General features: G+C 34.8%; 1 protein-coding gene across 6 annotated transcripts in view; it reads left to right on the top strand.

The window, feature by feature from the left end:
- The window catches only part of Tasor (transcription activation suppressor), a 44,911-nt gene that overhangs the window by 15,915 nt on the left and 1,329 nt on the right, over positions 1-27,667 (top strand). For 2 of the 6 annotated variants that reach the window (XM_026388586.2, XM_026388590.2), the window contains exons 8-23: positions 1,151-1,182; positions 2,228-2,333; positions 3,328-3,431; positions 3,655-3,758; positions 9,468-9,540; positions 9,631-9,702; positions 10,533-11,234; positions 14,678-15,084; positions 16,279-16,423; positions 17,603-17,662; positions 21,007-21,815; positions 24,503-24,625; positions 25,238-25,397; positions 25,906-26,014; positions 26,949-27,127; positions 27,286-27,450. In XM_026388586.2, the coding sequence (XP_026244371.1) occupies positions 1,151-1,182; positions 2,228-2,333; positions 3,328-3,431; positions 3,655-3,758; positions 9,468-9,540; positions 9,631-9,702; positions 10,533-11,234; positions 14,678-15,084; positions 16,279-16,423; positions 17,603-17,662; positions 21,007-21,815; positions 24,503-24,625; positions 25,238-25,397; positions 25,906-26,014; positions 26,949-27,127; positions 27,286-27,450 (3,350 nt within the window). Of the gene's footprint in view, positions 1-1,150; positions 1,183-2,227; positions 2,334-3,327; positions 3,432-3,654; positions 3,759-9,467; positions 9,541-9,630; positions 9,703-10,532; positions 11,235-14,677; positions 15,085-16,278; positions 16,424-17,602; positions 17,663-20,883; positions 21,816-24,502; positions 24,626-25,237; positions 25,398-25,905; positions 26,015-26,948; positions 27,128-27,285; positions 27,451-27,667 lie in introns of all 6 variants that reach the window. The other 4 variants (XM_026388585.2, XM_026388589.2, XM_026388587.2 and 1 more) reach the window with 3 other exon arrangements.

Here is a 27,667-nt window from a genome sequence, read left to right as displayed (position 1 = left end):
AGAGCTGCTCTCCCTTTCCCACATTTATAATTACATACCTCCCCTAGAAATAGTAACTTAATTTTATTTCATCTTTGCTTCCATCTGTTATCTTCCATATCATTTCAAACATACATTTTTTTTGAACATCTATCTTGTACCTTGAATGTGCCATCAATGCCTTGGGATAGTGCATTTGTGATTCCTTTTTCCCATTATTTCTGTAATTTGTTCTTATGTTTCTTTAAAACATGAGCTTCTCAGTGAGTCCTTCCCTTTTTAAATTTTTTTAAAAATTTAAACCCCTATACTGTGGTATAGTGGTGCACATCTGTAATCCCAGCTACTAGGAAGTGGAGGCAAGTGGCTCTCATATTTGAAGCCAGCCTGGGCAACTTGGTGAGACAATGTCTTAAATTTGAAAAACGTGTTAGGGGTGTACCTCAGTGATAGAGCACTCACCTAATGCATAAGACCCTAGGTTCAATTCCTCGTACCACAAAAATAAATAAACCCCAGTATGTCTTTTTTTTTTCCCGTCTTCCATAACACTTAAAACCCCTACCACCTGGTAGACACTATTTTTGGTTAAACTCTATTCTGTTTGATTATTGTCTGTGTTTCTCATTAGAAAGCAGAGACTTTGTTAGGTTTATTCTTATAATCTTGTTACCTGGAATCGTGCCTGGTAGTAATATTTATTGAATGATGAATGAACATATTTATATGTTGCAACTATTTTTCTAATCTTATCATGAAGAAGTATTTGACTTACTGGACTTGTCTCTTTAATAGATATTTTTTTTTTTTTGGTGGGGGGGATAGCTCCCTTAAATTTGGGAAATATGGGTATGTGATCAAACTAAGTGCTTCTAAGTTCTTCTTGTTCTCTAAATTTGGATTTATTAAATATTATGAGATATTTGTTGTTCTTGGGGGAAAGATTTCATTCTCTTATGTAGTACACCATTCAAATTTATATATTTCAGAATGCCATTAAAATTTATGAGCTGTGCATGTAGCTCAGTGGTAGTGTCTTGCTTATAGCTTGTGTGAGGCCATGGGTTCAATCCCCAGCACCATTTAAAAAAAAAAAAAAAAAAGACTAATTAAGGTCTTAAATGTTAACTTTCATGTTATCAATCAGTAATTTTTTTTTAATTATTTGTAGGTCTAACAGTTTTAACACAGATAGAAACATAGGTAAGTCGAAAGAATAATACATATAGTAAAAGATAATAATTTTTTGTTTTATTTCCATAATGAATGAAAATATGCAAAATATGAAAAAGCAAATGAGGCAATGTTTTGATGTAGCATCAATACTTGGTCATCCAAGCATAAAGTCTTTTGTAAGAAGCTTCTGCTTAAATGATACTAAAGAGTTATAACACTTATTGAAAAAGGTAACTGATAAAACAGACTTTACAACTCAGCCTTTTTAAATACTATATTCATCAGAGCCAAGTGTGGTGGCACATGTCTGTAATCTCAGTGGTTTGAGAGGCTGAGGCAGGAGGTTTGCAAGCTCAAGTTCATCCTGGACAACTTAGCAAGATCTTATCTCAAAAATGAAAAATAAAAAGGGCTGGGGATGTAACTCAGTAATAGAGTATCCCTGGGTTTACATGTCCCCAGATATAATCCCCAGTTAAACAACCCTTCTCCCCCTGCAAAAATTAAAAGTAAAAAATCAAGTTTTCATCATAGGTTTAAGATCTAATTTCTCCATAATAAAAGTGAATGAATAAAAGATAGAAGACATTGTGATCATTCATATAATTAACAAGATTTAATATCTATTGTTTATAGAATTTATATATGTATTAGATATTTGGGGCTGGGGATGTGGCTCAAGCAGTAGCGCGCTCGCCTGGCATGCGTGCGGCCCGGGTTCGATCCCCAGCACCACATACCAACAAAGATGTTGTGTCCACTGAAAACTAAAATAAATAAAAAATATTAAAAAAAAAAAAAGATATTTGGGAGACGCAAGAGCATTGGTTGTCTCTGAGGACATTTAGATAAATTTGTTATTGGCTAAATCTGGGATGATTTTTGTGTGTGTATATGGGGGGAGTATCAAACTTAAATCCTGGAATTGGAGCTTTTTTATGAATGGAAATGTCACTTTTATGTTTGTTTTCTACTTAAACCCTTGTGTCCAACTATTTTCCCTCTTCTACTAAATTTGCATTTCTCTGGGTTATCAAGAGATTGAGCTATATCCTTTTTTTTTTTTTTTTAGATAAATTTAACTATACCTTGTGGAAAGGACAACTTTTAAATAAAGGAAAGCTTCTGTGTTATATTTCTCTGAGGTCAGCCACTCGTGCTTTTTTGCCTATCAAACTGTAAGTATAAGAAAATAGCAGTTGCAAGAAAAAGAAAAATATGCAAAATAAACAAATAGCAGGCTAAGTGTAGATTGTTTCTTCTTTTAGCTTTTTTCCTTTTTATTACATTTAAATTGTGCTTTGTTCCATAAGAACTTAAATACAAATTATTAGTTTGTTTTTTAAGAAAGTTGATTTAATAATTTTAGAAAGTTACTTGGCCCAAAAGGTCCTCTGCTTCTTTGTCTTGATTTGAGGATGAAATAGTCCTTCATTCATATATATATATATATATATATATATATATATATGTAATGTATATATATATACACCCATATATATGTGTGTGTGTGTGTATATGTGTGTGTGTGTGTATATATATAGTATAACATTTTTATGGTATAACGTATATATATATATATATATATATATATATATATATATATGATATAACATTTTTTCTTAAGTGATATTGAAATCTGATAAGATAAATTTTAAGTTTTATCCTAATTTTATATATATATTTTTTCATTCAGCTGAGTATAATAGACTAGTTTATATAATATTTGGTAGAAAGAACTTTGTTGTGAGTTAAAGTGGCTCTTTTCAGTTCAGTCCTGTGCAACATGTTAGAATATTGAGTGATCTAAAATGATATTTTGGTACCACCAGAGTAAACATTTGGGCCTTTATGAAGGTTAAGAGTAACAGTTTGCACTTGAATTGTCTTTAATAAAATGACAATCTCTTATCCTTTGTGGTTAGTAAAATTTGCATTAATTAATAGGATTAGCTTCTGTCTTTAGGATGAAAGGTTGGTAAGATTGCCAGGCTGTTTACCTGTGTCTAGGTATTGGACTTTCCCTGTAAAGTCCCCTTTAGAATAAGTTGAGATAATGAATATGCTCTTCTTTTTTTCCATTGTATGTGTGGTTGTGTCTGTGACAGAGAGAGCCTTGTTAAAGTTAAAAATACAGATAATGTGAACATGCTTTTTTGATTTTTCTTTCAGTCCTGAGAAGTTAGATGTTGAAACAGTTATGAGTATCGATCATCTGAAGCAGAAAATTCCACCAGCACTCTTTTACAAAGAAACATACTTAGGTCCAAATGAAGGTAGAGTATTTAACTTTATAAAAGAGATAGGGCTGGGGTGTGGCTCAGTGGTGCAGTACTCACCTAGCACATTTGAGGCACTGGGTTCAAACCTCACCTCAGCACCACGTAAAAAATGAAATAAAGATATTATGTTCACCTACAACTAATAAATAAATAGATAAATGAAAGATATAAAAAAGCAGACTTAATTTGAATATTTATTGTATTTTTTTAATGTCAGTTTTGAAGAATGGAATGTATTGCAGCCTTTATGAAGTTGTAGAAAAGACAAGAATTGGAAGTAACATGGAGAATTTACTGCAGAAACTAGAGAAAGAAAAACTTGTGAGTGAAAGTTCTACAACATTCCTTGTTCTTCCTTGAAAATAAATAAGTGATTATACTAATACTTTGATTTATTTTTGCCTTTGAACTTCCATAAATTCTCTGTGTTGTTACCACTTAGCAGTGTTTTACTGTGACTGGTACTCTTTTAGGGCGTGACACTAGACATTTTACAGACCAGTCTTCCCATGAAGTATTTTTATTTAATGATTATGAATATGATCATTAGCAAATATTTATTCTTATTTTCTTAAGCAGGGTATGTAGTTAGTAAAGAATGACACAAAGACTGTTCTCCTGGATTATACAGTGATGAATAAAGTTATTATTTAGGGCTGGGGATGTGGCTCAAGCGGTAGCGCGCTCGTCTGGCATGCGTGCGGCCCGGGTTCGATCCTCAGCACCACATACCAGCAAAGATGTTGTGTCCGCCGAGAACTAAATAAAATAAATATTTAAAAAAATAAAATAAAATAAAGTTATTATTTAGATGCAGTTTGTTCCAGTAGAGTATATTTGAAGATATAAAAGAATGAGAAACCCTGTGAGGTTGAAGAGATTTAAAAAAAAGAAACTGGAACATTTTAGGGGGATTGGGGAGATGTGTTGTATTTGACATCATTCGGGAAGTTTTCAAATATTTGGGAGTTTGTATTTGAAACTGAGAGTAATTTTTTTTGTGGGGGCATTGTGGGGATTCAACCACTGAGCCACATCCCTAGCCCTATTTTGTATTTTTTATTTACAGACATGGTCTCACTGAGTTGCTTAGTGACTCACACTATGCTGAGGCTGGCTTTAAATTTGCCATCCTCCGCCTTAGCCTCCTGAGCCACTGGGATTATAGGCATGTACCATGCACCCAACTTGATTCCATTTTTAATTGTTTTCAGGTTTTCTATTTTTTTCCTTGGGTCAGTTTCTGTATATTATGGTTGTTTTTTACGAATTTTTTCATGTCTTCTAAGTTTTCCAATCTATTGGAATAAAAGCATTCCTATAGTCTTCTTTTAAAATTTTCTTTTAGTTGTTGAAAGACCTTTATTTTATTTTACTATTTTATTTCTGCTGTTAACTTAGTTTTTTTTTTTTTTTTTGACATTTGGTGTTCATTTCTAACTTATTAAGTTGGAAAAAGTCAGTGAATACTCGGTTTCAAGTAATGCTTTATTGGCATGTCACATGTTTTAATGTGTAGTATTTTCATTTAGTGCTAAATATGTTTAGTATTGTGTTTTCTACTTTGCATGATTTAGAGGTGTTTTAATTTCCAAGTAAATGGAGATATGATTTTTATGTTTTGTTTTAAATTTAATTGCATTTCTGTAAGAACATAAAGGGATTATTTAGAATTTATGGACCTGATTTTAAAACTGTGTGGTCAGTTTTTATACATGTCCCCTTTTCTTTGAGGGAACTGTAGGTTTTGTTTTTAAGGGTACCAGGGATTGAACTCAGGGGTGCTTAAACATTGAGCCACATCCCCAGCCCTTTATATATTTATATATTTTGGGGGGGGGTGTGCAGGGAGGGGTACTGAGGATTGAACTCAAGACAGGATCTTGCTAAGTTGCTTAGGGCCTCCCTAAATTGCTGAGGCTGGCATTAAACTCATGATCCTCCTGCTTTAGCCTCTTGAGCCACAGGGATTACAGGCATGTACCACATTGGGCAGGAACTTTAATTGTTGAATACACTGTTCTGGGTTGATGGCTCTTTCCTTCTTAAATGTATACCACATTGTATTCTTGCTCCTATTCTTGAGGTCAGCTCTTTATTTATATACAGTTCTTTGTAAGTCAGGTTTTTGTTTTTTTCCCCCTCCTGGCTGCTTTTTTGATCCTCTTTTTTTTCCCTTTGGTGTTTTGCAGTTACATTATCTAGGTGTAGATGTGTTATTAATCCACCTTGGCACATTTTTTTCTGTATCTGTAGTTATATATCTTCATTTCTGGAAAAATTGTTAGCTATTATCTTTGTACCTTTCTTTCATTCTGTATAGTCTTAACGTTTTGGGGACTCTTATGAGGTGTACATCAGACCTTTTTATACTGTTATCCATGTCTGCTATTTACTTGTTTTTCTGAGCTGCATTATAAGTAAATTTCATTGCTGTCTTCTAGTTTAAAATTCTACCTCTAGCTATGTCTAATCGGTAGTTTTGTCCATTCATTGAATTTCTAATGCCACATGGAATATTTTTCATTTCTAAAAGTCATATTTGATTCTTTTCAGATCTGCCAGGTCATTTTTTAATAGGTTCTTATTCTTTCAGACGTTATTTATTGAGTGCCTCGTATGTGCCAGGAATTCACACAATGTAAGATTCATCATTTTAGTCCACCTGGTACATTCTAGGCAGAAAGTACTATATCACTGAGCAACATATCCAGAACTTCTTTTTTAATTTTTGAGACAAGGTTGAAGTTGCCCAGGATTGCCTTGAACTGGAAATCCATCACCCCAAAAAGAGTTCTTGATCATTAAGTATTCACTCCCTTTCTTCAACCCTTGATCTATTTTCTCTACGGATGTGTGTGTTCTGGACATTTTATACAAATGAAATCATGAGCCTGACTTCTTTTTACAGACCTTAATACTTTCAAGGTTTAATCATGTTCTAGTATATATCAGCACTTCATTTCTTTTTTATGACTAAGTAATACATCATTATGTGAATGTCACATTTTCTTTGTCTATTGTTTCCATTTTTGACTGGTAACAGAATGGTTACTATGAGCATTTGTGTACAACTGTTTGTATATTTTCAATTCTGCCAACTCTTTATAAATATTTCAAAATGAACTTTTTAAAATATTTTGCACCTAATGATTCTAAGTTATGCCTTTTGGGTTCAAATTTTTTTGTTGTTGTTTTGTTTTTCTATTGAGTGCCACTTAGTATACTTTACTTCTTTCTAAGTTAAGTGATTTAAGGTTGCGAGCTTGCTGGGCACAGTGGCACTCACCTATAATCTCGGTGACTTGGGAGACTGAGTCAGGAGGATCACAAGTTGGAGGTCAGCCTCTGCAATTTAGCAAGACCTTGTGTCAAAAAGTAAAAAGGCCTAGAGTTGTAGCTCATTAATAAAGCACTCCTGGGCTCAATCCCCAGTATCCAAAAAAAAAAAAAAATGATGGTGAGGGGCTCAGATGGTTGCTCTTCAGTGGTAGAGTGCTTGCCTAGCATATGTGAGGCCCTGGGTTCAATCCTCAGTACCACATACAAATAAATAAAATATTGTGTCCAACGACACTGAAAAATAAATATACAAACAAAAAGATTGTGAGCTCTTTGGTATTATACTTATTGGTTTCATATTGCCTGTAATGTTATCTGACAAGTCACAGTAGTGGTAATAAGACAAAAAAGAATAAAGTAGGAAAAACTCAAAGGCTAGGTTAGGTTAGATAAATGTTGTTACTCAAAGGGAAAGAAAACAGAAAGGTGTAATAGACACAGCAAGAACATGGGGGACTCCAGCATTTTTCCTTCTTTGCATGTTTGAAGGCATAGATAACACAAAGGCAGAGAGGCCCCAGAGTTTTATGTCTGAGTGTGTATTTACACTATTCTATGAATTTCTGGGTACATTGGCATTCCTTAATAAGTATCTCTAGGCCACCAAGCCTTTGAATTTTATGAAAACTGTATTTGGAGTAGGTAAAAGGTTAGAAGCATGTAACTGGTTTTCTTTAGAAAGCAAAAATTGTATGCTTTCCATCGTCTTGTTCTGACACTTATATGAGTTGGGCAAAAATCTTAAAAGGAATATAAAATTTAAAACACTTAACGTCAAAGTATTTATGTCAAACAAAAATTTTACAGATACTGAGTCTACTTGTAGTACTTCCAGGAAAGATATCCTGGCCATAAGATTAATAGTAGTTACAAGGCCCATTTTAGTATATCACAGGGCTGATACTACATGTCACTTAGCAATGTCATACAGCCTGGCCTGAGGATTTATAGGAGGCAAAGCCACCTCAGCACAGATGGAACTTTGCTATACCTTAAAACAAAGCTTTTTCTTATTTAAACTCCCTTTATGATAGAATCACCTGGTAACTGACCTAGACCAAATACAGGTATTAAAAGAGGGGAAGGATTTTCCCAGGCTTTGAGAATGGTCTCCAGATGGAGATCCTGTATGAGTCAGTCTTCTGACCCCTTAACTGTATATGGCTCATACCACCAGCCTGCTGATGCTTTCAATCTTTAAAAGTGCTGCCAAAATGTGAACTGTTTGAGCATCAGATGGTATCTAAGAATCAGCATTGGAATTGATTGAACTGAAGGGCAGAGATGCACCTGGGGTAGCTGGTCAGCTAGGACTACCTGAAACCTCTAAACATACTTTGCTTTTGAGTGTTCTTAGATAGATTTTTTTTTTACTAGCATTGTTAGTGGAATTTAGGTAGCACGGTTTTCTTTCAGAACTCAAATACCTTACTACCATGCTCATTCAGTTCATTTATACACTCATCCTTTGATTCAAAAGATGAACTATTTCAATAGCCTCCAAAATAAGATTGTTGTTTCTTTCCCAGTCCTGCACAGTGCTGTCAGATCTTTTATTATTGTTGTCATATTAAGGAAACACTAGCATAAAAGGGTATATTGTCAAAGACATTCCTAGCTAAAGTGGCATTTTTGTCTTTTTTACAATCTGACCCCTGATATTCCTTTCTTTAGACTTACACTTTTATCTTATTCTGTCCTCACCCTTTTGCCAGTCATAAGTTCTGTATGCCTATAAATTGTCAAGTATTTTATAACTTGCCTTTGCTTATGATGTTGTGTCTCCTAAAATGTATTTTGCATAGTCTCAGGCTTTTGTCAGTGGTTCTCATCCTTCAGAGTCTACCTTTGATACACTCTTCAGTAAACTTTTTGTAACCATCTTTTACTACCATTTTTCTTTTTTTATGTATTTTTTAGGACTGGGTTTTAGCTCAGTGGTAGAGCACTTGCCTAGCATGTGTGAGACACCACTGGGTTCAATTCTTATCACCCCAGATAAATAAATGAATAAAATAAAGGTCCATCTTTAAAAAAAAATTAAAGCATTTTTCCATTTCCTGTTGTTTTATATATCTCTTAGGAACTTTTTTGTCTTACTTACATATTGGTATTTTGTGTGTTCTTCTCTCAATTATAAACTTGTTGTGATCAAGGAGCTGTGTTGCTTCTTGAAGTTTCTTCTGGGAGGGCAAGTTCCATAACAAGTAAAAGATGTTCATTAAATATATGTGGAATTAGATTATGGCAATATATTTCTTTCAAGATTAATCTGAATTCTTCCAAAGAAGTATTTCAAAGAATGTTTTTTCCAAATGCAGCACAGTACCTTGGCATTTAATATTGTATCTTTTGAATTGATGAGGAAAATATTAAAAAGTATTTGTTTTAGCCTTAGGGGAAAAAATAAACAAGTTGGTTTCACAGTTAATTAGGGGAATTATTTCAGTGATGTTCTCTCAGCATAATATGAAAACAAATTTTTGTTTATTGGAATTCTGTTAATCAGCATAGAGTTGATGGGGACTTTATTTGTGGTGCTGAGTAGTTTTTAACTAATTCAGTAGCAGTATTTTTCCTAAAAAGATTAAAAACTTTTTTCTCCTGTACGTTAGTAGAAAGTGCTATGTGTCTGTCCTATAATAATAAATAAAGTACATATAACTCTTCCTTCTCCCAAAAATGCAGGTTCTTGTTAAACCTTTAGGAGACCGAGGATACCTTTTTCTTCTCTCTCCTTATCAGATGGTTTCTCCATATGGTAGGTGGCTTCTCTTATTACTGACCATTTTTTTAAAATTGTTTATTTTATGTTTTTTTATGTTAGTGACTTTTGCTTCTGTTTATTTAGAACATCAGACTGTCAGGTCTCGAATCCTGCATGCTTTGTTTCTATTTCAAGAACCTAGAGGCGTAATTACTTGTAAGTTCTTTGAATACCTAAATCTAATAACTTATAGATAACCTAAATTTCATTGAAAAAATTTCAAGTAACCTAATCAGCATTTTGTTTTTTCCTAGATCATGTTTTTCCTACACCAATATTCTGAAATTTAAAGCAATTAATGTTTAACTTTTTTTTTTCTTAAAATAATTTTACACAGTACTTTAACTGACAAGTGATTGTTATTGTTACATTCCTGTGTAGCTTAATTGCTGTGCTGGAGATTGAACCCAGGGCCTTGCACATTCTAGCCAAGTGCTCTATCACTGAACTATATCTCCAGCCTTCTTGAGGGATTTTTTTTTAATTCACTTTTGCATTTGAGTTAAATATTAAGCCATTCAGAATTAGAATTTCTGGCACTGATGTTATATACTTTGTTTTTTTCTAAGAAGAAACTGTTGAATTAGGATAAATTTCTAAGTCATAGCTACTCAATGCATCCATATCAGAGAAAGGAGTGGCATTACTATCATGCTTGGAGTTAGATCTTGCCCTCTTTATTTCTCCTTAACATTTTCCTTACCACCATTTGAATTGCCTACCAGAAGTAGGAAATGAAGATCTTCAATGAGTGGGCGTTTTTTCCTTTTAAAAATATACTCTTTTCTTTTTATTGACCTGTTTCATGTTTTTGGACTTAGAAGTGTACTTTCATAAGTATGCTATGCTACATATATGTATTAGGGTACATACTCCTTTGGTTCAACGTTAATCTATAAATATTGTTGCACTTCTTTGGCAGTCTATAGTTCTGTATTTGATTAGCTTCTTGATGCTAACATGTTTTGCTTTTGTTTTGTTTACAGCACAAAAAAGTTCAACCAATGCAGCACCACAAGAAAGGCATGAGAGCATGCCAGATATATTAAAAATAGCTCAATTTTTACAATTTGCTTTGATTCAGTGTCGAAAGGAATTCAAAAATATAAACACTATAAATTTTCATTCTGTTGTTGAAAAGTATGTAAGTGAATTTTTTAAGCGAGGTTTTGGTTCAGGTAAACGAGAGTTTTTCATGTTTTCATATGATTCACGATTAGATGATAGAAAATTCTTATATTCGGCACCAAGAAATAAATCTCATATCGATAATTGTTTGCATACCTATATTTTTCGGCCTGAAATGTATCAGTTACCTATTTGTAAATTAAAAGAGCTATTTGAAGAAAATAGAAAGCTTCAGCAGTTTAGTCCACTTTCAGATTATGAAGGTCAAGAAGAAGAAATGAATGGTACAAAAATGAAATTTGGAAAACGAAATAATTCAAGGGGTGAAACTATTACATCTGGAAAGCAAAAATCATCTCATTCTTTGGATTATGATAAAGATAGAGTCAAAGAATTGATTAATTTAATTCAGTGTAGGAAAAAAAATGTGGGTGGGGACTCAGACACACAAAACATGAGAAGCAAAACTGTCTTGAAGAGGAAGCTCGAGGACCTACCTGAAAATATGAGGAAGCTCGCCAAAACCAGTAATATATCCGAAAATTGTCATCTATACGAAGGTAAAATATCAGATTGCTCTTATGACATCCACCAAAAATATAGGAAAAAGCTGTTTTTTCCTAGTAGAGGGTCTTCAAATTAAAGCTTGAAGGCCACATCTAACCTGTCTTCTTTTTATAAGAAAATTGTATTGTAATACAGCCATGCCTTTTGATTTGTGTGTATATAGCTGCTTTCACATTTCAGTGGCAGGGTTGGGACAAACTACAGGGCCCATGAAACCTGATGGTATCTACTATCTGGTTCTGTATAGAAAACATTTGTCAACTCCTATTCTGGTACATCAGATTTCTGAAGAGTTTGGTTTATGCCTGTATGAGAGAATACAGCTATTTTCCTTTTCTATTTTATTTTATTATTTTCTATTTTCAAAGCTCTTTTCTATTTTCATAATTGGAGAAAGACAACATTATAATATTGGTTCTTTTAGGATGCTGCTTAATGAACGGAATCTTATAAGCTTTAAAATTTCTTAGGGCTGGGGATGTGGCTCAAGCGGTAGCGCGCTCTCCTGGCATGCGTGCGGCCCGGGTTCGATCCTCAGCACCACATACAAACAAAGATGTTGTGTCCGCCGAGAACTAAATAAAATAAATATTAAAAATTCTCTCTCTCTCTCTCTCTCTCTCTCTCTCTCTCTCTCCTCTCTCTCACTCTCTCTTTAAAAAAAAAAAATTTCTTAGATGCTTGCATATTAATTTTCTATCCTAGGGATCCAGGAATGTCTTTGGGCTTTTCTATTTTTTGTTTTGCTTTTTTTTTTTTTAATTAAAAAAAAAAATCTTCACAATACTGGGGATTGAACCCAGGGCCTTGCATATGTTAGGGCTCTGCCAATGAGTTATATCCTTAGCCCTCTATTCTTTCAGTTGACCAAAAAAAAAAAAAAAAAAAAAGATAGGAATGAGACCCTTACTAAATACGTTTAATTTACAAGTAAGCTAAAACATTTTTTATCATCTAGGTTTTTAAGACTTCACAGTAATAGTCCATAAGAATGATATGTGTTCTTTTGCAGTCAGGGACCTTTGAAACCATACACAGTTTGTTCTGCTGTTGATGTTCTTATTGATTATGGCAGTTCTGAGTATTCCTTTATTTCCTACTGAATGGTTTTACTTCTTTTCACATTCATTACATGTCTGACTAGGTTGGACAGATGGGTGTCCTTATTATACTTACTCTACACTCTATACTTGTGTCCTGACTTTTCACTTAGCTACTGTCCTTTTCTTTTTCTTGTATTATCCAGCATGGTTTACTATTCATATGTTAAAATTAATAATACTGTATTGTCCAGGACAGATAGTATTTTAATCATTGCAGAAAGTTCTGTTTGACAAGTGATATTTCTGCAGTGACTTTGAGGGTTTTTTCTTGTGTTTCTTTTTCTTCTCAGTGTTTGTTCTTTGTCCGTATTCATATCACCTTGGTGACCTTCCTGGCTTATTTGAATGACTTTAGCATCATGTTCTTAATATTGCTTTGTTAACTTGTGACCAATCTCATCTTCTATACTTCGCATGTAAAGATGTGTTAGATTGGCCATATCCTGCCATGTTTTCCGCTATTTCATGTGGTCTTTGACTAGGGTTCAGTCTCCCTGGAATATGAATTTTATTTTTCCTCCCTGAAACATCTTCCACGTCTATCAAGTTTTATATTGTCGCAGGTCAGATCTCACCTCGGCTTTCTGGCTCTTCTTTTTTGGGGGAGGGAGGTACCTGGGATTGAATTCAGGGGCACTCAACCACTGAGCCACATCCCAAGCCCTATTTTGTATTTTATTTAGAGACAGGATCTCGTTGAGTTGCTTAGCACCTTGCTTTTGCTGAGGCTTCCTTTGAACTCGGGATTCTCCTGCCTCAGTCTCCTAATTCCCTGGGATTACAGGTGTGTGCCACCACGCCTGGCACTATTCTACTTCGTGATGATCTCCATCTCCTTGTTTAACTTATGCTGGACTTTTGGTCTATACTGAACCCTGTTGACACTAATATGTACTGTGTTACACCTGTGTCAGGAGAGTTCAAGTGTTTACTATGTGCTAGGTATGTCATGTATTTATGTCATTTGGTTCTGAGTATTAGGCATTATTTTCATCAGTTTTGCAGTTGAGAAAACCATCTCAGGTAAGTAAAATAATGTTAACTACATCTGCATGTGGCAGACTCCATGTTTGAACTCAGAACTGATTGACTCAAAAGCTTTGTTCTAAATTTTCTTGTATTAGCATTGAGCACATAATAGGCATTTAATAAGATAAGTGAATTGCCAAAAAATAAGTTATCTGTGAAAAACTGTGTTTGGGGATGTAGCTCCATGGTAGGTTACCCTGGGGTTCAGTCCTAAATACACAAACAAAAGCACCCTGCTCTTGATTTGGTGGTGAGCTCATTTTATAAGAATGAACCTCTAAAATCATTTGTCACTTTTAATTGTAGCACCAACTTTCTCAAGGTATAATTTATATGTGGTACACCTTTGTTAAGCATGCATTTTAAGTTTTGACAGCTGTGTAACCAACTCTACAATATAGACATTTTCATTATCCCCCCAAAGTTGCCTTGAGATCCACCTAACTGCCAATAATCTGTTTTTTGTCTATATAAACTTTACATATGCAATAATTTCTTATTAGAATCATGATTATAATTAGAGTTAGTAAATACTCCCTTTTATTTTTTACCGTGGTATGTTGTACCCTTCCTAAATTGGAAATCCTAATATCCACTCAGGCATAAGCTCAAGCTCACCAGCACCTGAGTATTGAAGTACATGACTTTCTGAATATGTGCTCTTTGCAACTTTTTAAATATTGGTTGTACAGATTATCTAGATTTACATGTTTTCTTTCATGTTGCATGTTTGGAGGTTTTCTTCAGTATCTCAAATATCCTAGGTTCATTATGAATATAAGTAGTCATTTTGGATAAATGTTAGCAATTTTAAGAATGTTAACCTGAGCATTAAGGACAAAGGCAATAATAGGTACAGAGGAAATAAAATTAAGTGATAGGTTGGGTTTTTTTTTTTAAGTATATGTAAGTATAATTTGCATCTCCTAAAAATTGGCAAAATAGTGGAAAGCTTATCTTCAATCAAGCACTAATTGAGTGGGATTTTGGTGGCAGAGTTTAAGGTAATTAATATATGGTTACTGATATTTATTATCCATAATTTTTTATTTACAACTTAATGCATGAGCTCATTTTCTTAATAAAGTACGTAAATTATGACATACTAGCCTTCATTTAAAAGGAATTTTGGCCTTTATTCCAAATTTTAGAACTGATTACATTTTTAAAATCTGAACCTCACTTGTTTGAGTTCTTGCCTATTTCTTGTAATTTTTAAGGTATATTTGATTTTTAAAATATGTAAGCTGGCTTTCAAACTTAACTTCAAGAGATGACTTTTTCTCTCCCCCCACCCCGCCCAGAGTCTCCACAGCCCATTGGCTTACTTGGGCATGATGCTGACTTGAGACAGCAGCAGCAGGATACCTGTAACTCCGGTGTTGCTGACATCCATAGGCTGTTTAATTGGCTATCAGAAACATTAGCTAATGCACGCCATTCTGATGCATCCCTGACAGAGACAGTCAACAAAGCCTTAGGATTGAGCACTGATGATGCCTATGAAGAGCTGAGGCAGAAGCATGAATATGACTTGAACTCTACCTCAGATAAGAAAGAATATGAACAGCCTACTTGTGCAAAAATTGAAAATACACATTTTAAGGGTGCTCAAAGCCCATTGCTAGAAGTTAATGTAACATCTTTAAAGTATCCGGTTGCTGTTTCTACCAGTGAAGTAGGCATTGACCATAAGTTGCATTTGAAAGAAGTAAGCATATGTCTTTTGGTTGTCTTTCTTTGCTTTTGTGAGTGTGGGTGTCAAGGAGGATGTGGGTTTGTGCTTCATGGAGTGGTTTCTTCTTTCAAGAAAAAATAAGATACACTTGAGTAAAGATATTTATCTAGGACAGTGCTTCTTAGTTTTCCTTGTTATGAAATAAATACCAAAGTAGTTGTTTTCCTTCCTGCTCTTATAGGCTTTATAAATAGTCTAAGGTTTACTTGTTGTGATAAAACTAAGGCTGGACTGTGTTTGTCAGAAATGGCATATTGGGAGTTGGTTCCATGTTGTTTCATAATGTTGAATCCTCAAAGCATTTGCTGCTTTCTGCTGGCAGAGGCAGAGAACTCAAAGGTGAGGCAAATGAAATGGTTGAATTTATTAGTGTCTCAGTGTAATAAATAAGGTTAGGTACTTAGTATTTGTTGTGCAGATGGGAATGAGATGAGTCTATTGGGATTACCTCTGAAGTGATTCTCCACCCTTCTGTGAGGGCTTCCAGATTATGGTATGTGCTTAGCGTACTGGTTTCTAGCTGGGAAGTAACCTCAAGAAGTGGCTGTATCATTGAGAATGACCCAGGATGGTACCATATTCCCATGGACTTCTAATTTATTCTCTATCTGGAGGAAAAGTCATAATGTGGATGTTCCCAGCCTTTGTCCATGTAGTTCTGGGATATTTATATTAGGAAGAAAATTCTAGTAAAGGACTCAAATAAGGTAGGCATTGAGATACTAACCTGCATGGTTTGTATTTTCCACTGTATTTAATACTCCAATTGACAGGGATTTGGTTGCCTAACACAGCTCACTTCCTGTTTCTTTGTTTTTTTTTTTTTTTTTTTTTTTTTTTTGTAATTAAAAACTTTGTGCCATTCAGTTAGGTGTGGCCTTATGTCCACTTTTGAATTGTTAATGGCAGAGTTCAGTATATGGCCTGCAAAACCTAAAATGTTGGTGCCTTACTGTATAAAAGTGTACCAGTCACTGCTCTAAATTAATATTGTTTTGAGAAGAATAATTATGTTTTAATTTTGAGACTAATGTATCATAACTTTGCCATGTTTATCAATTATTTGTAATGTTTAGATTGAAGTGTGTGGATTTGCTGTGAAGAAAATAGTTATTCTTGACATTAAAATTTAAAAGAATGTTATTGAATATGTACTTTAATTTTTAGGATCCAAATTTAATTAACATGAATAATTTTGAAGATTGCAGTTTGTGTCCCACTGTTCCCATTGAACATGGATTACATAGACAACAGTCTAAGTCAAATAATGTTGAAGAGACTGAAATACATTGGAAACTGATACCAATTACAGGTAAGAAAAAATAAACTAGGTCATAGTTTTATTGCCTTTATTCAGAACCAGTTTCTTGAAGGGTTTCATCTTTTCAAAATTCCACTCTTGGGTTACTAGGTTCTTTATCTTAGTGACATCTTCACCATCTTATTTTGAGCAATATCATATTCGTCAACTGGTGATGCTGTTCTTGGTCATCATCAGCAAGTATCTGCAGAAGGGCCTATTAATAATTGAGGGATTTAGGACATATTTACTCTCCCTATTAGATTTAGCATGCAGACTATCAAATAAAAATTGTTGGCAGAAACTGAGTTTCTTACAAGGAGAGGTAGGTACAGAGATGAAATCATGCTCTTTGTTCAACCAATACTTCTCAACTGATTAAACTTTAATAAACTGTCATCTAATAAGTGGTTACGTTAAGGTTCATCTATTTGAAAAATTTTTTTGATTTCTTAATATTGGAGTATCTTAAAGAAATTGAATCATCTTGGAGAATAAACTGAAATGATCAAATGCAAAAACCTAAGAAAGCTTATTGATCCATGGGCCTCAAGAATAATGTGGTAAATGTTGAAAGATTATCATTTTGCAGTATTCTTGTTTCTCCATGCAGATATACTCTTAATATTCCAAGTTCTTATTCATCTTTGTTACTAGCCAAATATATTCAGAAATGTTGCTAGGGCACATCTTATTCTATTTCTAGCTAGACCTTCATTTAACTTTAAAAGAAAAAGAAAAAGGCTGGCTTGTGACCTTGGACCTATGAGCCCTTCAATGATTCTGAGAATTTCTGAAATTTCGGGAGTTTACATGGACTTCATTCAGTACCATTTTCTACCTTATTAGAGAGGGCCAGAAGCCCAAAAGTGATAGGGAGCTGCTACTCTCTTATGAGCTGGAGACATTGGCTTGAAGTAGTTTATTGACCTGATTGTCCTTATCATTCCTCATTTAAACACCTTCATACTTAATGTTGAGCCATTTGAAGGCATAGCATCTAGGTGTTATTTCATCACCTGAAAGGAAAAGGAAGGAGTTTGCCATTTCTGAATGACCCTTCCAGGAATATTTTAAGCAAAAGAAGGAATACGTGGATTTGTTAGCATTTGGGGTTTTTTTGAAAGGTACTTAATAGGTGTCACTGGTATCTGAAGACAGTCTACAAATCTAATGGATGCTTTCCCTCAGGAGGGAACGCAAGAAGCCCAGAAGACCAGCTGGGGAAACATGGTGAGAAACAAACACCAGGTGAGAAGGCTCGCTTTGCTTTTCCTCCCAGTTCTTCAGAATGGCTTTCATTTCTGATTCTCTATCACTAGGGCATTGATTTAAGTTCCATTGTTTACTGAAAGTTTGGCCAATACCATATTTATATTTAAATCATTAATTGAATTGTATCAAATATTCTTACTATAATATGTTCAGAAAAGTCACTGGATATTTATAGATTTCTTTACCTATAGTAGATTCTCTCTGATAGGATTACTTGGGAAGACTTAGAATTTGTTTTCCTAATCCATTTTGCAGAATATCTTAGGAAGCAGTTTCTTTGAAGTTTCTTTTAAATTTGAAAAATACCAGGAGAGAAAGCCATTTATCTTTTAGGTACAGTATTCCTAATCTTGAATTTTTTAACCTAGTTCTTGTAGTTTAAGAGATGAAGAAACTGACTCCAGAACATCATCCAGATTATTACTGATTAGCTAGTTGCAGTGGAGAGTCTCTCCTTTGTCTAATGTCTGAGCTCAAAGTCAATTCAGCTTCTACATATGATCATGAGCTTGATTTCTTGTTTAGAGTTTGGTAGTCTTTTTTTGTTTGTTTCCATTTCGTTAGAGGCAACTACCACTTAAGTCGAGATGTAGTACATTTCCATCACTCCAGGTATTCGTCTGCATCTACTTTCTCAGTCTGTACTCTGCCTGTTCCCAAAAAGTAACTACTAAAGTGACTTCTTTAACATTAGTTTTGCCTCCTCTTCAACTTAAGGTAAATGGAACCCCCACAGTTTTTTGTGTTTGGCTCTTTAACTCAATCTTGTATAAGGGTTTCATCCATGTTGTGCATCTATCAGTAATTCTTTCTCATTGGGAATAGCAGGAATCTTATTTGTATTTGAAATGCTTCATAGGCAACTGTAGTGCTCTCATTTGGGATAATGTATTCATATTTTATAACAAAGTGTAGACAGTCTGAATGATGTCACCTTAAAATCTTACAGGGAAATTTGTTTCAAATAAAGTTTACATTTTTAAATGGGATTTATTTAGTTAGGTTTTTTTAAATATGGGAAATTCTCCATGTAGATTTACAATATATTTAAATTTGAAAAAAAAATCCCTTTATCTATAGCCCTTTAGGAATAAGTGTATTGGTCTGATATGTAGCTCTAAGTTTAAAATTAGTCTTCTTCAACCCATGTGTTTTATAAGACAATTCAGTCTTTATTTGAATAAATCTGATATTTCACATGGTACATAATTCAAGAAAGGAAAAAAAACACTAAAGTAAGTACACTTAGTTTCCTCTCAGTGGATTAATTACTGTTAATGATTTCTTGATATAACCTTGCAGATATTTTGTATACATACTGAACACCATTTTAATGTTGTAGATAATAAGGATATGTATGACATTGAGTATTCCTAAACTTATAGAACTTGAATTTTCTGTCCTGTCAACTTTGTACAGTTGCAGTTCTTTCCTTGACAAGTTGAATATTTTGGTCCCCTTCTTGCTTTCACCTGTGGACCTGCTGTGGTCCTTTTACTCTGATGACAAGTGCCTTTGCAGTAGTTACTGAGTGCAGTGATTCATAATAACCACTAGGATCAGTAGAGAATGTCACAAGCTGCTGCTGAGATTGTTTGAGCCTTTTAGAGAAGTGTAAGTCGGGTGTTCTTACATGTAGAAAAAAGCACATGCTCCCACACCTGAAACTTTAAAAAGATACTGTGAATTCCTTTTTCAAAAAGTATTGTAGATTTGAAAATGATAGGTAGACTTTCTTATTTAGAGATACCATTTCTTATGCTATAGTAGCAATTAGTTAGGGAATGTTGACTTTAAGGAATATTGGTCATTTTTCAAGGGTGAAATAGTGTGATATGGCCTTATAGACAAAGATCCTGATTTTTTTTCCCTAAAATGTAATATGACTGTTGAAGTTAAATATATTTGCCCCTTGTGTCTTAAAAGTGTATGAGGGTATTTGTTTTGAAATGTAGTTTCAGAAACGTTTGAATTTAGAATTTTTGTGTGTAGGGGAGTATGATCTTATAGAAATTCTGCTCATTGTCAAGAATCAAAGATTGTAGTTCCTTTAGCATCAGCTAACCGAAACACCTTTTTATCTCAAATGGGATAGCTATCTTGATTTCTCTTAAAATTACTTCCAAACAAAATGGGAATCACTATGAAATTTTATTCTCTTCCTATCTTGTTGAGGCTTTTTTCAGTGACAAAATAAAGTCCCTAACATTGCAGGAAATCTCCATATGAGAGCAAGTCTGAAAGTGGATGAGTTATTGAAGATCCTAAATGATTGGTGGAATCACAACATCTTACTTTAACATTCTTTTGAGTTGCCTTACACCTGATTCTCATATTTAAGTGAATATTATAGTAGATATTACCTAGCAAGGAAAGTGAGAGTTGAGCAAGCTAATGTAATTGACCATCCTGATTAAAGCACGTCAGGTCTATGGAATGATAGGTGCCGCAGGCTGCCCGGGCCGGGTCGAGCGAGCTGGCTGAGCCCCGTTCCTGCCGCTCGCCGATCACTGCCTGCGGCACCCCTGCTGAGCGATCCCCTGCTGAGCTGTCAGTGCACGCCGGCTTGCAATCTTACAGCCCGGTTGGGCACAAAAACACAAGCCAGTCAAACTGAGACAAAGTTTTATTTAGAGAGAGGCCATGTGCGTCCCCTAACAAGTGGGTCCACACGTGTGTGTTCTACCTGAGCCGGGGGGGGTTTCCCCTTCCCCCGGAACACCCTCCTACCATCCTTTCCCAACCAATGGGAACTCTCCCATTACAAGAGTGACATGAGTAACCTGAGTCCTGAAAATGGGCCCAGCTGGACAGCATGAGTCCAAATACCATATGAATGTGAATTGCTGGCTGGCAGTCAATAAAATCCAAAGGTGCCTGTATCAATATTTTTGCTGTGGCTCCTAACAGATAGGGAAGCAGAAAAGAAGCAGATGACCTGTGTTGCTAGAAATACTTGTTTGAATACTTCAAAAGAAGTATTCAAAGTTATTGCTCTGCCTCCTAAAACCCAAAAACGTGCCTGTAAGTAGGGCACATAGGAAATAGGGTTCACAATGGTATTTGAGGTTTTTATTTTACTTTCAGATGCATAATTAGTTAAATATTTACTTGACCTATTTTTCTTCTGATTTAAAAGTGTTTTTAAATATTATCTTTGTGGATTGTTCTTATAATAATAAACTCTTCCTGTATAGGTATGAAATCACCAGAAGAACAACTGGTGTGTCTGCCACCACAGGAAGCCTTTCCTAACGACCCCCGGGTAATAAGTAGACAGAGAAGTTCTGATTACCAGTTTCCATCCTCTCCATTTACAGACACACTAAAGGGCACCACTGAGGATGACGTGTTGACAGGTCAGGTGGTGACAGTGGAGGAGCAGTGTGTGCCAGCAGCAGAGACGCCTGCAGTGAGTGAAACTACAGAGAGAACAGTGTTAGGAGAGTACAATCTCTTTTCTAGGAAGATAGAAGAGATTCTGAAGCAAAAGAATGTTTCATATGTCAGTAGAATTTCCACACCAATCTTTTCTACACAAGAGAAGATGAAACGGCTTTCTGAGTTCATATATTCTAAGACTTCAAAAGCTGGTGTACAGGAGTTTGTAGATGGTTTGCATGAGAAACTAAATACTATTATTATTAAAGCATCTGCTAAAAGTGGGAATTTGCCATCAGTCAGTCCTAATGATTCTGATACTAAGATAGCATTGAATCCTCTGGGAAGGCATATTGTATCAGTTTCCTCAAGTGACATCAACAATAAACACCTCCCTGAGTCACTTTGTAGTGATGCTTTGAAAGACAACAACTCTAATGAACAGCATTCCTCTTCATCATTGAGTTTAACTGAAGGAGCAATGAACCAGTCGCATCAGGCTACAGAGGTAATGGTGACTTCTGATCATACTGTACCTGGTGATGCTGCCCGGGAACCAATAGAAAAAGAAACAAAATCACCCAGTGATATAAACATCTCTGCCCAACCAGCTCTTTCAGATTTTATAAGCCAGTTGGAACCTGAAGTATTTAATAGTTTGGTTAAAATCATGAAAGATGTCCAGAAAAACACTGTGAAATTTTATATTCATGAAGAAGAAGAGAGTGTGCTCTGTAAAGAAATAAAGGTAACTAAATGGGAAGGTAAATAATAATGCTGAATAAACTTGTCTTATTGACTTGACCTCTATAAAATGGAGTTTAAAAAAAAAGGTTGGTCTTATATTTTCATAATCTAATAATTCAGAATAGAATAAAAGATTAATAAATTGAACTAAATGTAGTACCTGTGACCTAAGTATCTTAGAATTTAGAATCTTTTTCTGTGTAATTTTCATTTTATTTATTTTTTTATTTTTTTTAAGAGAGAGAGGAGAGAGAGAGAGAGAGAGAGAGAGAGAGAATTTTTAATATTTTTTTTAGTTTTTGGCGGACACAACATCTTTGTTTGTATGTGGTGCTGAGGATCGAACCCGGGCCACACGCATGCCAGGCAATCACACTACCGCTTGAGCCACATCCCCAGCCCTTCTGTGTAATTTTTAAAGGACATTCATGTAAATAACTGCAAGGTATGGCTCAGTGGTAGAGAACATTTTGGTTCCCAACGGTATCAAAGAAGAGTCTGTTCGTACATACTACAGGTATTTTAAACTGTCGATTCAGAGGTTTTAAATACTGCCTACTTGGGCTTTTAATGAAAGGGAAGAAAGATACATGCCACTGTTCATAACCGAGTTTTAGGAGTCAGAAACGAACTGTCCAGAGTTGACCTAATGATATGTTCTTGTGGTGTTTCTTGATACGTCATGTACCCCTTATTGATCAGAAACCTTAATGATCCTGAAAGACTTCCCAGTCATGAAGGACTATTCACTGTAAGGTGTATCTTTTCTGCCATAGAATAACTTTTTAGGTATTTGTTTTAAATACTTACCTTCATGTATATAAGCATAGACCTCGGTAAAATTTGTTAAAAATAGGTATGTAAATGGAATGTTTGTATCAGTGGTTTAATGTATTTGATTAGTACTCATTGAACTATAAGATTTTAATTCTAACTTGAGGGAATGTTATGGGTTTTCAGATGAATGCTTGTTCCCATTTATGCAATTTACTTATGACTGAAATTGCCACCTGTTTTATTAGAGGAAGCAGAGGAACAAATTAGTGACTTACAGCACAGCATGGCCCAGAAACTCAGTAGTAGTGACAAGGGCCTAACCCTTTGTCTAGAGCTCTCTGACGTCACCAAGTTTGCTGTGGTGTACCCAGTGAAGATGTGAAGACATGGAAATGAAAGAGGATCAGAATACTCGGTTGTGCTTTTCTTAATGAATCCTTGTGATACCTTGGGAAAATGAAACCAAGCTTGGTTGCATTTATGCCCTGTATATTGCAATGTAGAAGTTCTTAGCTTCCTACCCCCGGCAACATGTTTCCAAGCAGAGCATTCTTTGGAGCATAGGTGCACGTTGGGTAAGGCTAATTGAGAGAATAGGCTGGGTTTAAGAGCTGGGGATGTAGCTCAGTGGTAGAAATGTGTGCTTAGAATAAACTGCACATTCTACCCTCTTCGCTCTTTTAATTTTTTTTAATGTAACATTCTTAACATGACGTTTAGATTGAGGGGATAGGAGATGCATTTCCTTATGAACGGTTCATTGAATTCATTTTAGCATAGAACGAATTGTATTTCTGGCATAATTTACTTTATGTAGAATAAGTAACTGCTCTTACAGATCTGATAGAAAATGGAACTTTTACTGTTACACTATTCAGCAGTATCAGATAATTTCCAGCAAAAATAAAGACAAGGAATAAAAATATAAGCCTACTAATTTCTATATTCAGGTTGTTTTATTACTATATAAGATAGTCTTATAAACTTGGATTTAAAACTCTCTACTATTAAAAAAAGACCTGAAATCACTATGAGTCCTGGCAGTAATTTACCTTTTCACTAAGCTAATCTGAGATTTGCTCAGGTGCTTAGATTAGAGTAAAATCTGTAGAAGCTGCTGTTTTACTCTAGGTATATAAAAAATATCCTCTTTAGGTGTGACACTTTAAGCAGCTTTCAGGAGCAGTAAACTAGTTGTCAAGCACACTGGGTTTTGATCTGGCTATTTGACCAGCTGTGCTGACATTGAGAACATTAATTTCCTATGAAGTGAGGAGTGTTACCTCCAGGATCCTGCAGTTGGTGTCAGGGTTCAGGAATCTACCAGCAAGCAAAGAGAACTCTTCATGGACTTAACTGCTTGTGTCCTGTGTAAGGTAGTAATACTTTGCCACCAGCATGGAGGGAGGTTTTAAATGGGAAAGTCTGCTTTGCTTGAAGATGTTAAATAGCTAATTAGTATGTGAATACTGGTGTATGAATACTTTCTGACCTGTTGTGAATTAAATGAGCTTTATAATTCTGAAGAGGAATACCACAGTAATATTGCCATGAACAACCAAGGGCCTGCTTAGCAGATGAAAAAGAAAGCAAGGAGTGATTAATGATTTACTCTACATTTCTCATAATAATTAACAGAGCTGGGTTTAGAATGTGGGAATCTGGGCTAATCCATTATTACAGTTCTGTCATTTCACACAGGCATTTACTTTAAATGCATAGCATTCTAACATTGTGAAAGTGTGATTGGTGAAGCTTGACCCTTTAATTCCTCTTGCATAGAGTGGAGTGGACTTGAGGTCTGTGAACTTTCCTAGAGTAAAGGTTCTTAAAGGTCCTAGTAGTAAAATTTATCTGTTTGTTGCATCATTTACCAAAAAGCTTTTTAATATAGTTGTTTTTCTTTAACAGGAATATCTTATCAAATTAGGCAATACAGAATGCCACCCAGAACAGTTTTTGGAAAGAAGATCAAAATTAGATAAACTATTGATTATTATTCAAAATGAAGACATTGCAGGTTTCATTCACAAGGTAGTCTGTTAAGTCACATTCATATTTATTTTGGTTTTTTATAACTCCCTTATTTTTAAATCTTAACTGTCTGAAACTAAAGGTTTTGTCTGTAAGCTTTAAATATGATAAAACATATGTATCCTTTCATGAATTAGCTTGGGGGCAGTTGTTTTGTACCACTGCAAAATTCCTAAATTGCTGTACATCATATTTTCTTCTGACAGTCAAAGTAGTCAGTACTAATAAAAGTACTGAATCCTTGAATGCTGGGGTCCTGCTAAATATGTATTCTCACCTTTATTTTTATGTCTCAGGCACCTATTTGTGCTACCTCTTCTTTGCCAAACTAGTCCTCCTTTCCCTTTGATTTGGAGGTATCCTGTCAAGAGATAATCTTGTCTTCTGAATTTTGACTATATTCCTGTGTTACAGACTGGTTACCATTTGTCCATTTTGTTTTCAGGTCTATTGTCAATTATTTAAATAGTGGTTTATATATTGGGAAATAATGTTGAAGAAATTATTTTCAGCTGCAATGCATTAATACAGATGAACCATAAAGATTTTATGTGTAGGTTACTTATCATTTCATTTTCTTATCCATCCTTTTCTATTTTTTATATTTAACAGGTACCTGGCTTGGTGACTTTAAAGAAACTCCCCTGTGTTAATTTTGCTGGTGTTGATAGCCTGGATGATGTTAAAAATCATACATACAATGATTTATTTGTGTCAGGAGGTTTTATTGTGTCTGATGAATCAATTTTAAATCCAGAAGTGGTTACGATTGGTAAGGTTAATGCAGTCTTATGAGCATGTAACTTGTTCACCATCCCCACCCCTAGGTTTCTAGAGAAAATGGGGGATTTGACTTCTTAATGGTATTGTCTGTTATTCTGTCATTCACAGTAACCAGTATATTTTAATCTTTTTCCTGGGCTCTTATCACCTCAGATTTCTTTCCTATTTTTAGTATTTTAAATTCTTTTCTGTGAATCTCGTGTAGATTACTTTTTTGGGATGGTGCTAGGGATTTAACCCAGGGCCTTGTACATGCTAGGCAAGCACTCTATGAACTGAGCTATATCTCCAACCCCTAGATTACTTCTGATATTGGTACTGTCATCAGTGTATTCTTTTTTCCGGTGCAGATATAGTCTTAATGCTTTAGGGATAATGTAAGTCTCTTAGGAAAAGAGTACATAGGAAAGTAGATCTCTTACATGATATGAACAAGCACTTCTTCCATAATTCAGATGTGGATTGTTAACTGAAAAGGAATTTCATTATTTCAACAGAGAGCCTTAAAAATTTTTTGGCATTCCTTGAAGACCTTAGTACCCCAGAAGGAAAATGGCAGTGGAAAGTTCACTGTAAATTTCAGAAAAAGCTGAAAGAACTAGGCAGGTAAGATTTGGGAAAAAATAAATGTATAATGGTTGATTTTAATACTGTGCTCACAAATTTTTTCCCCATGTTTGTAGATACACTGCGATTTTGACAGCTATCCATAGCCAATCTAAGGTCGAAGTGGTATTATTGTTTAGATAGATGTTTAAGTTCTGGTTTTGTGTAAAGTACAACTGGCTTAATGTGCTTATGAATCGAAAATAATCAAAATGGATCTACAGTTTTTTTTCTTTGAATTGTATAAGCCAACTAGATCAGGCCCTCTCCTAACAAGTATTTGGACAAGGATTAATCTCAACCTGATAAGGAGACTGGTGATTAGGATATTCATTTATATTTGTACATATTACTTCTAATATGCCTAAGGTCAGTTCCTTGGAGGACAAGTCCACAAACAAGTATAGTATCAGATGAGTTTGAGATACTTATCCTACTGTAGAGTTTAAAAGGTAATTAAGAACTTTTTATATTTGTATTACTCTGCATTTCCTAATCAGACTGAGGTACACTCTTCAAGAGAATTCAGGGTTAACTAATTTCCAGTTATTTGATTCTTACAGCTATTCACCTTTTAAAATTTACCTTAAAAACCTGTGAAGTGGGTTTAGGGCAAATCTCTTCTATTACAGTTTATATATACACTTATCAACAGTTCCCTCACTTTCCTAACTGCAGCCAATAGTTTTTTTAATGGCTTGTTGCCTTGTGCCTTACATTGTATCAATAGCTTAGAGTAGAATGATTGAAATTTTAGCCTAAGGTAGTATAGTGACCACCCCTGCCAGCTTGCCTGTAGACTGCCCAATTCCCACTCTCTCTCCTGAGCATCCCTATTGCTAAGAGTATAATTTTCATTAACTAAGGAATTAAGGTTTTAATCTGAAGTAAAAACTTTAGAAGTACAGACCCAGATTTTTAACTTTAATTTCAGATTGAATGCTAAAGCTCTAAGTTTGTTGACACTTCTGAATGTCTATCAGAAGAAACATCTGGTTGAAATCTTGTCATACCACAATTGTGATTCACAAACTCGAAATGCTCCAGAATTGGATTGCCTTATCAGACTTCAGGCTCAGAACATACAACAGCGACACATAGTCTTTTTAACAGGTAAAGAAAACACTCTTAAGCTTAAAAAAGGATTTCCTGGGGCTGAGATGGGTGGTTAAGCTAGAATTTTGAATGTGTGAAATAAAGGATTTTGTTGTGGTTAGGCATCACTGTTTGTCTACGAATGTTCAAGTGCTTTTTTTGTTGTTGTTTTTAAGAGAAGAGCATCAAGGTGCTTTCCAGTTACACAGACAATGGAATAGTAGTTGCAACTGCAGAAGACTTTATGCAAAACTTTAAAACTCTTGTGGGCTATCACAACTCCGTCACAGAAGAAAACCTTCCGTTGTTTGGTGCTAATGAGAACCTTGAGTCACAGTCAGGTAACTTTTCAGTAGTTTTATTTTCTTTAAAGGCAGACAGAAAAAGGAATGGTTTTGTCTGGTATGAAATACTGAAATGCCTATTTTGAAACCACTGACTTCAGTGTAAATAGGCTTAGGGTTAGTGTTTAAAGGCATTTATCATTTTAGTACTCAGCATGCACAAGTAGTCAGTACAAGTTGTTACCATATACTGTGGCCTATGCATACTGTGGAG

This window comes from Urocitellus parryii, chromosome 3, assembly GCF_045843805.1.
Source record: "Urocitellus parryii isolate mUroPar1 chromosome 3, mUroPar1.hap1, whole genome shotgun sequence".
Lineage (NCBI taxonomy): Eukaryota > Metazoa > Chordata > Mammalia > Rodentia > Sciuridae > Urocitellus > Urocitellus parryii.
Note: the sequence above shows the minus strand (reverse complement) of the source record. Positions and strands in the feature narration are given on the sequence as shown.